At 38.5% G+C, this 14,390-nt stretch overlaps 1 protein-coding gene across 5 annotated transcripts in view; it reads right to left on the bottom strand.

Annotated features, from left to right (window-relative positions):
* Positions 1-14,390, bottom strand: part of HSD17B4 (hydroxysteroid 17-beta dehydrogenase 4) — a 91,535-nt gene that overhangs the window by 25,640 nt on the left and 51,505 nt on the right. For all 5 annotated transcript variants that reach the window (XR_012330831.1, XR_004525855.2, XR_004525854.2 and 2 more), the window contains exons 17-19: positions 13,051-13,116; positions 1,041-1,110; positions 234-340 (exon numbers count right to left, since the gene is read on the bottom strand). Coding sequence is in view for 2 of the 5 variants with exons in the window: in XM_033853105.2 (XP_033708996.1) it covers positions 234-340; positions 1,041-1,110; positions 13,051-13,116 (243 nt within the window). In the remaining 3 variants the exon portion in view is untranslated. The remainder of the gene's footprint in view (positions 1-233; positions 341-1,040; positions 1,111-13,050; positions 13,117-14,390) is intronic.

Below are 14,390 nucleotides of genomic sequence, written 5' to 3'. Positions count from 1 at the left end.
TTTATAAAACAATCAAATTAATCTGTTAAAAGTATAACTGTATATAATATCCTTCATGATGCATGTGTAATAGAGGCATTTATAGCTACAAAAAGAAAACTTGCTGATTGCCAAGTCAATGAAATAATAAAAATAATAACTTCAGTATAGTACCTATTTTTAAGTGAAGTCACTAAGACTCCTCTAAAACTAAAAAGGAACAAGTAGTTAAATTATTACTAATTTACACACACCTTAATTGCTTTGAATCTTGACACGTCATTATCTGCAAACTGCTGTAAAACATGCCTGGCAGAAAATCCAAATGTACATAATCCATGTAATATGGGCTTGTCAAAACCTAAAAATGAGAGAGAGAATTTAGTGAGATAAAGGCACATTTCATGTTTAAAAACCAAGAACAGTTCATTCAGGACTTGAAAAATACATTTTTAAACTGCATTAGCCTGAATCATACCATCTATTTTAACACATTATTGACTGGGGGGATTTTTGCAGAAACTAACGCCTATGGCGTTAATACGTCTCCGGTCAATAATGTGTTAAGAAACATGGAAAATATTTTATAAATAATACTTCCTGGGCAAAAAATTATGAAATAAACAAAAAAAGAAAAAAAAAGAAAGGAATGTCAGAAATCTGGGGACACAAATAATTATTTTGTTTAGCTTTGGTTGTAACCATGAAATCATCCACAGTGATTTCAATATCCATGTATGTAGATGATCCTTCTTCAACCTTTCAGTTCTTTGCTCTCCCCTCCAACGGCCTCGACCTTCACGATAACTCAGACACCCATCCCCATGGTCCTATCCTAGACCTTGCACTAGCAGGAGCTACCTTCCACCATAATCTGAATTTCACGTACACCAATTTCTGAACACTACTTCCCACCTTTCCATGTCCTTTGCATAAACATATTAGGAGAGGGCTATTTTTTAAATGTTACTCAAACTTCCAGTCATAAGTAGCGACATCTTTAAGTATTATTTAGATAACTGAGCTAATATTTTCATTGGCTCACATTACTAGCAACTCACCTGCTAAGTTAGCAAAGTCAGGATCAATGTGTAAGGGATTCCAGTCTCCACTGAGGCGGTACAAAGCAGCCTGTGGAGAAAGAATTATAAAATAAACTAGCACCCAGTGCCTTCTTAGAATACATTAAACTAAAAACAGGAAATATGGCTGGTTATTGCATAAGAAATGCATTATAATGTACCTAATAGTAGCTCTGATTAAAAAATAACTATTTCTAACAAAAAAAGATTAAGTGTAAATCAAATGCTTTTTGTAACACCTGCCACTGAAATCAGAAGGGGTGAGGACTGTCAAATAATAGGAAGGGGAACCAAGAACTACATCTGGGAACAACACTGGTTACCACTGCCTAAGGAGAAATTCACAAAAAGGAATCCATCAATCTACTCTCATTAAAACACAATGAAGGGCTTCCCTAGTGGTGCACTGGTTAAGAATCCACCTGCCAATGCAGGGGACACAGATTTGATCCCTTATCTGGGAAGATCCCACATGCCACAGAGCAACTAAGCCCGTGTGCCACAACTACTGAGCCTGCGCTCTAGAGCCTGCGAGCCACAACTACTGAAGCCCAAGCACCCCAACTACTGAAGCCCACATGCCCTAGAGCCCGCGCTCCGCAACAAAGAGAAGCCACCATAATGAGAAGCCCGTGCACCACAACAAAGAGTAGCCCCCACTCGCCGCAACTAGAGAAAGCCCGCGCACAGCAACGAAGACCCAATGCAGCCAAAAATTAATTAATTAATTTTTTAAAAAAGAAAAGAGGGCTTCCTTGGTGGCGCAGTGGTTGAGAGTCCGCCTGACGATGCAGGGGACGCGGGTTCGTGCCCCGATCCGGGAGGATCCCACATGCCGCGCAGCGGCTAGGCCCGTGAGCCATGGCCGCTGAGCCTGTGTGTCCGGAGCCTGTGCTCCGCCACGGGAGAGGCCACGGCAGTGAGAGGCCCACATACCACAAAAAAAAAAAAAAAAGGCTAAAAAAGAAAAGAAAGAAACATTAAAAAAAAAACACAGTGAAGATAGGTGTAAATGTTTATAGCCTCTTCTAACCAAGCAAAATTTATGCCAACTTTCTTAATGGGGTGTTTTAAATTGAAGCCTGTAACCCAATACTAGACATATAAACATCACACACTCCTCACAAACTTTCATTCTACTGGGTACACTAAATCCTGAGATCAGCTCATCCTGCAAAAAAACAGACTAATAACTTGCCATTAAGATTATATTCCTGCTTACTCCAGATCCTCACATCACTTCTGTACTTAGACAAGGCAGAATTAGCAGAAAGATATAGATAACAATAGGAAAAAAGTCACCACACTTCCCAGCATTTAAATTGTGCATTGGTCAAATGAGAGAGTACTTTTCAGTACTGAAGGGAAGAAATTCATAAAAGAGCTAACAGTAAGTATTTAATGTACCTGTGTATTAACTATGGGGCTGCCTCCAGACTTCTCTTTCTTATCAACTGCTAGGTCAAGCTTTCCAAGACTATTAAAATGTTGTGTAGAGACTAGCCATGTCAGCATACCTGACTTTCTTAATGAGTTTCTGTTGTTTTTAATTATTGATTATTCTTTTTTAACCAATTTTATTTACAGAAAATAACATCTCCTCTAATTCATAGGAAAATGTTGTTTACTTTTTAATGTTTTGTACAATTTTAATAAGCTCTTTCTCTTTCCCATCACTCTATATGATAGTTTTCTAAATTATTCACTTTTTTAATGACTCAGTATTTTTTCCCTTTATATGACTTCTAAAAATAATTAAATCAAATCAACAATTATCAAATAGATGTGACTTAAGATCCTGTATAAGATGGTAGAGGATTAAATGATAAATTTTAGAAAGCACTTTAAAAAAAATAAAACACTAGGCAAATATACATCATCACGTTGCATACAAATGGAAAAAAAAAATGACAAATTTCAGGGTCCAAAGGGGAAGGTGTCAAACACATAATAGATCATGGGCTTTGGCACCAGACAGACCTAGGTTCAAATCCAGCTCTGCCATTAGTGGGCAATTTTCTTTATCACCCTAAGCCTCAATCTTCTCATTTAAAAAACTGAGAGGCTAATCAAACTCTTACAGAGCATTATCCTTGATAAATATTAATACCTCAATAAATGTGAACTATTATGATTATTTTAAAAGATTTCAGCAACAGTATAAGACAATCAAGTTTTTAAGATTAGTGCCAGTGTTCTTACCCCACAGATATTATTCCTATAAATGAAAAGAAACAACTCTTCTAAAGAAATCATATTAAAGGAATATGAAAATTTTCATATTATTTCAATGACAGCATTGCTTCCAACAGAAGGCAGAATTAGCAAAGATATAAAAGATCTATCATGAGAAATGACTAAAGTCAACTGATTGGATGTTTAACTAAATTCAATCATAATGCAAAATAACCGTTCTCCAAACAATAAAGAACACTATCAAGGTTTATTTTCTGAATATCTTGAAGGACTTTCATATTTCAGAAGAAAAGCAAAAAGCTTCGTGTTTTGTTCTGTTTCATTTCTGCCTAGATGTAAAAATCACTAAAATTCACACATACAAACTAAGAAAAATAGCTCTATATTGTCTTACTTGAGTATTAAATGTAAGTGGGAGGATCTTCCATATATGAGTAAATTAGTTCTTAGTTTTATTTATTTAAAGTGTACCAGTAGGGACTCCCTAGTGGTCCAGTGGTTAAGAATCCACCTTCCAGTGCAGGGGACGTGGGTTTGATCCCTGGTCAGGGAACTAACACTCCACATGCCAAGGGGCAACTAGGCCCTTGTGCCACAACTACTGAGCGCACGCCCTCTAGAGCCCGCGCACCACAACTAGAAAGCCCACACGCCACAACTACTGAACCCACACACTCTGGAGCCTGCGCACCACTAGAGAGCCTGCGTGCCACAACTACTGAGCCCACGCGCCACAACTAGAGAGCCCACATGCCGCAGTGAAAGATTCCGCATGCCGCAACGAAGACCCTGCGTGCCACAACTAAGACCCAATGCAGCCAAATAAATAAGTAATTTTTTTAAGTGTACCATTAAGTTAAACTAAATGCTAAATTAAAAGGGTCAGGAATTAGTTCTTCCCAAATCCTCACATCCCCTAAAAAAGCAAACAGATCAACAAGAACAAGTAAAACTACACAGATCTCAGGCCTACAGTGTAACTAGAAGAGAAAAACCACAAACTTCAAATTCCTCTAAGTAGAAAAATAAACACCTATATCCAGCAGCATTGTCTTCTGAGCACACTCTCAAAACTACTAGAGAGAGCGGTAGGGGTGGGGCGGGGGAGTATAGCAGAAGCTCATGGAAGAGAAAAAAAGGAAACAAAGAAAAATCACTTCGAGACACAGACAGTCTACCTCGAGGACAAAAATACTGAGAAGAATCCTGGAAGATTAGAATACTGACTACTGAGCAAAGAATTAAAAGTGCATGCACCTCCAAATGGCAGTCCTAGAAAGGCAATACTTCTGAGGGAGAAGAGGATAAAACAAAGATGTCTCCTTTGAAGACTGAATGGTGAAGAAAAAGAATCAAGAGGGGAAATTTATGATCCTGCAGGATAAAGAGAACTAAAAAAAATTTAATAAAACACTTCCCCACTATGCCCTACTCCAAAAAGCCATCCATTAAAGAAAAGGCACTTTGCTATACTGACAGAAGATGACAATCTTGAATTTCTTTAAGAAAGAATCTTGTAAACCATCCCAAACTACTAACTTTACCTACAAAATGCATACAGGTAAGTAATCTCCATCTGTGCAAAGCTACAATAAGACTAAAAAAGAAAATAAGAACCAAAACATTATTATAAATAAAATTTTCCCAGAAAGAACAACTAGCAAACAGAAGAAAACGATAACACAATACTCAAGCATTTGGGGATAGGAAATAAACATCTTGAATCTGAAATTCAAAAACCAAGAATATAAATGGACAAAAAACATGAAGAAATGAAGTAAGAGATGATTAAACTTGGGAAAGAAATAAAAGAAAAATCAAAATCATATTAGAAATTGAAGACTAAATTATAATGTTCTCAAAGGAGAACATATTCAAACAAAATTTTAATAAGGCACATAGAAGAAAAAAAAGAAAAAAACCAAGAGGATGGAAATGAAATAAAGAACTAAAAAAGGACAGAGAGAAAATGGTTGGAAGAAAGATAGAAAAAGATCCAATGTACATAAAGAGTACCTGAAGAAATAAAAATAAAACAATGAATAAGAACTAATATTTAAAATTATCACCCTAGAAAACTTTTTGAAAATAAAAGATCTGAACACACATATTAAAAAGGCCCACCAGGTACATGGGAAAACTGACCTGGAATGAGCAACACTGAGATTTATCCTAGTAAAACTATTAGATTTTTAAAGATAAAGGAAAAAAAAATCCTAAAGCCCTCAAGGATAAAGATCAAGTAACTTAGAGGAAGATAATGACTGGCATCAGACTTCTAAACAGCAATATAGAAAGCCAGGCAACAATGGAACACCATTTTAAGAAACTCAAGATTTCATATCCAGCCAAGCTGTCCTTCAAGTATCCAGGGTATAGAAAAATAGTTTTAAATACATAGGAACCAGACTTCCCTGGTGGCGCAGTGGTTAAGAATCCGCCTGCCAATGCAGGGGACATGGGTTCAAGCCCTGGTCCAGGAAGATCCCACATGCCACGGAGCAACTAAGCCCAGGCGCCATAACTACTGAGCTTGTGCTCTAGAGCCCGTGAGCCACAACTACTTAGCCCATGTGCCACAACTACTGAAGCCCACACGCCTAGAGCCCGTGCTCCAAAACAAAGAGAAACCACCACAATGAGAAGCCCGCGCACCACAACGAAGAGGAGCCCCCGCTCGCTGCAACTAGAGAAAGCCCGCACATAGCGATGAAGAAGACCCAATGCAGCCAAAAATAAATAAATAAATTTATTTTAAAAATAATAATAAGATAAATAAATACATAGGAACCAAAGGAATACTATACACGAGGCCTTCTTGGGGAACCTACCACAGGAGGAGCTTTATCCAACCAGGAGATATGGGAGAAACTTTGGCAAAAGGATTGATATATATTCAATTGCAAATCTAAGACTAAAACAAAGGTGGGGAAGAGGCAAGAATAATATATAAATGTTAAACTGTTCTGAAAAAGTAAAATTAATGCATTCCCCAAAATGTGAACTATAAGGGAAAGAGAAACAAGAAAATAAAATAGGCTCTTTAATTGTTAGAAACAAGTAGGAAACAAAGCACAGCAATAAAAACTGAAAAAACAAATAGTAATAAATGAGAAAATTGGGCACTATGGGCATATAAAAAGGTATAGAATTTCCACTTCCGGCCTAGATGGAATAAGTGGAATGAACTTACTCTTCCACAGTAAACAATTAGGAAAAAAAATTTTTTTAAGTGGGCGAGGGGGATACTGTTCTTAGATACTGGACAGGAGGCAGAACAGGATTATGATTCTTGATAGAAAAGAAACAAAAAAGATGGACTCTACAATGGCCACAGTGCTCTGCCTGACAGCACTTTCTAGACTGCAGTGCAAAAAGGGAAACAGAAACATAGCAAAACAGTCTCAAAGAGTTAAAGAGATAAAGATCAGAGTTCTGGGAGAATGGGCAGTTAGAATGTAGATGTACTGAAAAGGAGGAAGCTACACAGGAAACAGTTCCAGAAATTTAAATAGAAGTCCCCTTGAGGGCCACAGAGAAAGGCCCTGGAAGATGAGACACCACGTGAAGAAGAAGCCAGGTGGAGATTAGAGGCACGCCAGCCAACAGGGAGCACTAAGACCCTGCACTTGTGAAAGAGCCATCCTGGACTTTCCTGCCCCACCCAGACGCCATCTCAGAACAGCTACATGAGTGACAGCCAACACCATTTGTAGCACAAGGACCACCCAGGCAACCCAGAGTCATGCAAAATAATAAATCATTGTTTCAAAACAAAATTTTAAAAGTACTTATAATACACATGGTAATATAATAAAGAATTATATTTTAATGGAGTATAACCAATATTCCAAAGATTAACTTTATTTAACAATGATGGTAGCTAAAATCCTAATTGTTAGAATAAGTAGTATGAGATATGTATCTGGGGAAAATAAAGATACTCGTTTTCATTCTCCTCAAATACAAAGCCTAACACCTGTTACCTATTTATTCTTTGGTCTTTCTAGATTATTGGGGATGAATTTTCTCTTTATTAATTATGAAAAACCATGAAGTATACATGTAATATCATACCAGTTTGAAGATGAAGAAATTCTCCTAAAGACATGAAAAACAAAATATTCCAGAAGTGATATTGGTAGAGCGATGGTTGCTAGTTTCCCTACTGATTGAGAAGTTACTTATTTAATTTAAATAGCTGGCACAAAGTTTATGCTATAACAACATAATCTGTTCCATTTCCACTTCTCCTTAAAGGTCTGTTCATCCACAATCATCTCCCACCACTCTCCGGTGTGAATGCTCTAATTCTTACTCCTTGTACATACATCATGCTCTTTTCTGCTATCATTACTAAGTTCTTATCCCCTTCCAGGCCATACTGCAAGCCTTATATCCCTGGTAAGAGAGAATATCTATACACCATTTTAGTTCAGAAGTCCCATCTTTCCTACCAAACTCTTCTGTATGTCATTCTCTAATAAGTAGCCCATCTCAGAATGTCTACAGCACTTACTCTACAATTCAAAGCCTTGTATTTAATCATTCGTTGCTTAGAATAGGTGCCCCAGAAATTAAGACATCTACACCTTGTATCTAAGTATCCTTTCAGTTCCTTGTCAATAGATCACACTTCTTCTACTTGATTTGTATCTCCTATAGCACAGATCCAATTTAAAACAGCCCACAAATCCCCTGAAATTTAAGCAAAGTTTTATGCAAAATGTTTCTGAAGAAACAGTCGGTAGTTTTTATCATATTCTCAAGTGACCATATGATACAAATGGTCAGGAACCTCTGTCAAATGATGGGTGTCCATTATTTATACAAAAAATATTTGTTAACTTATAAACTGTCCTTTGTCACACAGCAAAATACTCAAGTCTGCTAAAAGCTAACAAAAAGTTCTATTCATCTGAAAAAAGAAAAAAAAAATCTTTCTGCTTACTGTATAAAGCAATTCAAGCCATGGAAACTATTCAGCTTTTCTTATCTACAGCAGATACATTTTATTATTTCAGTAACACAAGAATAATAATGGAGCATTTCTGGGTTTTGTGAACCATGAAACCATGAAGTCTTCTGTTCTTTAGTGTGCTAATAAAATTAATTTCACTATGAAGCTTTAATTAAACATAAATATGAGTGCTCTCTTAGGAAACTGATAAGAAATAGGGATAGGAAGAACATTTAAAGGCAAAAACTAATCTGAGGTAGAAAGTATTGTTCTATCACCCAATTATATAGTGTATAAAAAAATACAATTAATATATTCCAAACTTAATTCTTTCTGGCTCATGAAATTATATTCCTATTTGCCAGCACACATAAATCCTGCAGTTCTCATATCAAGTATATCAAAATTAGTATCAAAAAATAAGTGAATTTTACAAATAATGTGCTGTCATTACCTGCTTATTCACAGCATAACTTCAGAGCTTTACAAATTCTGTTCTATGTCTGCATGGTTAGTATTCTGGCCATCATAGGGAAGAATCTTCAGGTCTCTCAAAAACAAAGTTGCTTTTCTCATCTTTATGGTCACCTTTTGTTTCTTAGATAAATCTTTGCATGCTTCCAGAATTTGTTAACTGACAGGGCATTTTAACTCCTCCATCAGAAAACATATTATTTACGCCAAACAAAAGAGATTAAATCATCTACTCCTTCTCCGATGCTTTACTGTACCTGTCCACTAAAGTTAGCATAAAATAATCTCTCTCGAAGCAATGTAGCTCAGTTTTCTTTTCCAATAGAAGAAAGGATAACTGAAATTTGCCTTTTATTTTATCCTGCTCTCTAAGGCTTTAATGAAATTCTTCACTACTAAGCTAGGCAGTCTCCTTAAGGCAAGCAATCCACTGCCAACAAAGCATAACGCTTTTTCAATTGACTAATGAAAAGCCATTTTACATTTTTTTTGATACCTAGTGGATACTCAGAACACAGCCACTACTTTTGGACTCACAAAATTACAGGGTATCAGAGTTATAAATCAAAAAGTGTCAGGAGTCAGGTGGCTTTATCACTTTTCAAAAATACATTCTTGAGGCTTCCAGGAAGATGGCGGAAGAGTAAGACGCGGAAATCACCCTCCTCCCCAGATACACCAGAAATACATCTACACGTGGAACAACTCCTACAGAACACCTACTGAACGCTGACAGAAGACCTCAGACCTCCCAAAAGGCAAGAAACCCCCCCACGTACCTGGGTAGGGCAAAAGAAAAAAGAATAAACAGAGGCAAAAGAATAGGGACGGGACCTCACCAGTGGGAGGGAGCTGTGAAGGAGGAAATGTTTCCACACACTAGGAAGCTCCTTCGCGGGCAGACTGTGGATGGTGGAGAGGGAAGCTTCGGAGCCGCGGAGGAGAGCACAGCAACAGGGGTGCGGGGGGCAAAGCGAAGAGATTCCCTCACAGAGGATCAGGGCCGACTGGCACTCACCAGCCCGAGAGGCTTGTCTGCTCACTCGCTGGGGCGAGCGGGGCTGGGAGCTGAGGCTCGGGCTTCGGTCGGAGCGCCGGGAAAGGACTGGGGTTGGTGGCGTGAACACAGACTGCAGGGGATTAGTGCACCACGGCTGGCCGGGAGGGAGTCCGGGAAAAGTCTGGACCTGCCGAAGAGGCAAGAGACTTTTTCTTCCCTCTTTGTTTCCTGGCGCTTGAGGAGAGGGGATTAAGAACGCTGCTTAAAGGAGCTCCAGAGATGGGCGCGAGCCGCGGCTAAAAGCGCGGACCCCAGAGACGGGCATGAGACGCTAAGGCTGCTGCTACCGCCACCAAGAAGCCTGTGTGCCATCCACACCCCACTTCCGGGGAGCCTGTGCAGCCCGCCAGTGCCAGGGTCCCGTGATCCAGGGACAACTTCCGCGGGAGAACGCACGGCGCGCCTCAGGCTGGTACAACGTCATGCCGGCCTCTGCCGCCGCAGGCTCGCCACGCATCCGTGCCCCTCCCTCCCCCCGGCCTGAGTGAGCCAGAGCCCCCGAATCAGCGGCTCCTTTAACCCTGTCCTGTCTGAGCGAAGAACAGACGCCCTCCGGCGACCTACATGCAGAGGCGGGGCCAAATCCAAAGCTGAGCCCCAGTGAGCTGTGAGAACAAAGAAGAGAAAGGGAAATCTCTCCCAGCAGCCTCAGAAGCAGCAGATTAAAGCTCCACAATCAACTTGATGTACCCTGCATCTGTGGAATACATGAATAGACAACCAATCATCCCAAATTGAGGAGGTGGACTTTGAGAGCAAGATTTATGATTTTCTTCCCCTTTTCCTCTTTTTGTGAGTGTGTATGTGTATGCTTCCGTGTGAGATTTTGTCTTTATAGCTTTGCTTCCACCATTTGTCCAAGGGTTCTATCCGTCCGTTTTTTGTTTGTTTTTCTTAATAATTACTTTTTATTTTAATAACTTGCTTTTATTTTACTTTATCTTCGTTCTTTCTTTCCTTCCTTATCTCCTTTAGACAACGAATCATCCAAATTGAGAAGGTGGACTTTGAGAGCAAGATTTATGATTTTTTTCCCCTTTTCCTCTTTTTGTGAGCATATCTGTGTATGCTTCTGTGTGAGATTTTGTCTGTATAGCTTTGCTTCCACCATTTGTCCTAGGGTTCTATCCGTCCATTTTTTTTGTTTGTTTTTTCTCTTAATAATTATATTTTTATTTTAATAACTTTATTATATTTTATCTTACTTTATTTTATTTACTTTATCTTCTTTCTTTCTTTTTTCCTTCCTTCCCTCCTTCCTTCCTTCCTCCCTCCCTCCCTCCCTCCCTTCTTTCTTTCTTTCTTTCTACTTTTTCTCCCTTTTATTCTGAGCCGTGTGGATGAAAGGCTCTTGGTGCTGCAGCCAGGAGTCAGTGCTGTACCTCTGAGGTGGGAGAGCCAACTTCAGGACACTGGTCCACAAGAGACCTCCCAGCTCCACATAATATCAAATGGTGAAAATCTACCAGAGATCTCCACCTCAATGCCAGCACCCAGCTTCACTCAACGACCAGCAAGCTACAGTGCTGGGCATCCTATGCCAAACAACTAGCAAGACAGGAACACAACCCCACCCATTAGCAGAGAGGCTGCCTAAAATCATAATAAGTCCACAGACACCCCAAAACACACCACCAGACGTGGACCTGCCCACCAGAAAGACAAGATCCAGCCTCATCCACCAGAACACAGGCACTAGTCCCCTCCACCAGGAAGCCTACACAACCCACTGAACCAACCTTAGCCACTGGGGACAGACACCAAAAACAACGGGAACTACGAACATGCAGCCTGCAAAAAGGAGACCCCAAACACAGTAAGATAAGCAAAATGAGAAGACAGAAAATCACACAGCAGATGAAGGAGCAAGAATAAAACCCACCAGACCTAACAAATGAAGAAGAAATAGGCAGTCTACCTGAAAAATAATTCAAAATAATGATAGTAAAGATGATCCAAAATCTTGGAAATAGAATAGACAAAATGCAAGAAACATTTAACAAGGACCTAGAAGAACTAAAGATGAAACAAACAACGACGTACAACACAATAAATTAAATGAAAAATACTCTAGATGGGATCAATAGCAGAATAACTGAGGCAGAAGAATGGATAAGTGACCTGGAAGATAAAATAGTGGAAATAACTACTGCAGAGCAGAATAAAGAAAAAAGAATGAAAAGAACTGAGGACAGTCTCAGAGACCTCTGGGACAACATTAAACACACCAACATTCGAATTATAGGGGTTCCAGAAGAAGAAGAGAAAAAGAAAGGGACTGAGAAAATATTTGAAGAGATTATAGTCGAAAACTTCCCTAATATGGGAAAGGAAATAGTAAATCAAGTCCAGGAAGCACAGAGAGTCCCATACAGGATAAATCCAAGGAGAAATGCAAATCCAAAGAGAAATGCAAATCAAAACTACAATGAGATATCATCTCACACCTGTCAGAATGGCCATCATCAAAAAATCTAGAAACAATAAATGCTGGAGAGGGTGTGGAGAAAAGGGAACCCTCTTGCACTGCTGGTGGGAATGTAAATTGATACAGCCACTGTGGAGAACAGTATGGAGGTTCCTTAAAAAACTACAAATAGAACTACCATATGACCCAGCAATCCCACTACTGGGCATATACCCTGAGAAAACCATAATTCAAAAAGAGTCATGTACCAAAATGTTCATTGCAGCTCTATTTACAATAGCCCGGAGATGGAAACAACCTAAGTGCCCATCATCGGATGAATGGATAAAGAAGATGTGGCACATATATACAATGGAATATTAGCCATAAAAAGAAATGAAATTGAGCTATTTGTAATGAGGTGGATGGACCTAGAGTCTGTCATATAGAGTGAAGTAAGTGAGAAAGAGAGAGACAAATACCGTATGCTAACACATATATATGGAATTTAAGAAAAAAAAATGTCATGAAGAACGTAGGGGTAAGACAGTAATAAAGACACAGACCTACTAGAGAATGGACTTGAGGATATGGGGAGGGGGAAGGGTAAGCTGTGACAAAGTGAGAGAGAGGCATGGACATATATACACTACCAAACGTAAGGTAGATAGCTAGTGGGAAGCAGCCGCATAGCACAGGGAGATCGGCTCGGTGCTTTGTGACCGCCTGGAGGGGTGGGATAGGGAGGGTGGGAGGGAGGGAGATGCAAGAGGGAAGAGATATGGGAACATACGTATATATATAACTGATTCATTTTGTTGTAAAGCAGAAACTAACACACCATTGTAAAGCAATTATACTCCAATAAAGATGTTAAAAAAAAAATTCTTACCTGATTAAGTGAGGTGGTATCTGTAAGTACAGCATCAGGAGGTCTATTAGGTATGGCTACAGCTACCTGAGATCAAAAAACATTACACGTTAAATAATAACAAAATAATTGTTATTCTCTTTACCCAAACTGATATTTGATAAACAACCATGTTTCAATATACAGTCATCCCTCAGTTTCCAAGGGTGATTGGTTCCAGGACCCCTTCATGGATACCAAGATCTGCAGATGCTCAAATCCCTTATATAAAAGCGGTGTAGTATTTGCATATAATCTATGCACATCCTCCCATATACTTGGGAGGATGTGCATAGATTACTTATAATACCTAATACAATGTAAATGCTGTGTAAATAGTTTGGGAACTTTCTGGAATTTTTTTTTCTGAATATTTTTGATCCACAGTTGATTCAATCTGCAGATGCCAAACCTGTGGATACAGAACCCACAGATTTGGAGGGCTGACTGTAACAAAATCTGCAAACTGGATAAAAAGTTTATTTTAATATTTTATTTTCAGCACATAATGACATTTAAAATTTCATAACTGCTAGCTTCATCTACATTAAGATTTCCCTGAAATGACCTTGTTTAATGAAAGGAATTATATAAGCAGATCCATTCTCTAGGCCACAAAGGAGAAAAAGGTAAAGACTCTTTTCCCAATGCAAAAGATGACAGTAACTGTAAGAATTAGACAAACAATTCACATCTATATTGATTTAATCTTTAAATGCACTTTACCAAGATTGTGGATCTCTTTGCATTTATTTTCTTTTTAATTTTTATTGCAGTATAGCTGATTTACAATGTTGTGTTAATTTCAGGTGTACAGCAAAGTGAATCAGTTTTTTATATATATACATATATATATATATATATATATATATATATATACACACACACATATACATATACACATATACACACATATATCTCCACCCTTTTTTAGATTCTTTTCCCATACAGGTCCTTACAGAGTATTGAGTAGAGTTCCCTGTGCTATATAGTTAAGTCCTTATTAGTTATCTGTTTTATATATAGTAGTATGTATATGTCAATTCCAATCTCCCAAATTATCACTCCCCCACCATTTCCCCCCTGGTAACTATAAGTTTGTTTTCTACATCTGTGGCTCTATTTCTGTTTTGTAAAGAAGTTCATTTGTATCGTTTTTTTTTCAGATTCTGCATGTAAGTGATATCATATGATATTTGTCTTTATCTGACTTACTTCACTCAGTATGGCAGTCTCTAGGTCCATCCATGTTCCTGCAAATGGCATTATTTCATTCTTCTTTATGGCTGAGTAATATTCCATTGTATATATGTACCACATCT

The sequence above is a fragment of the Tursiops truncatus genome, chromosome 3 (genome assembly GCF_011762595.2).
Source record: "Tursiops truncatus isolate mTurTru1 chromosome 3, mTurTru1.mat.Y, whole genome shotgun sequence".
Taxonomy (NCBI): Eukaryota; Metazoa; Chordata; class Mammalia; order Artiodactyla; family Delphinidae; genus Tursiops; species Tursiops truncatus.
This window is presented reverse-complemented; position numbering and strand designations above follow the sequence as displayed.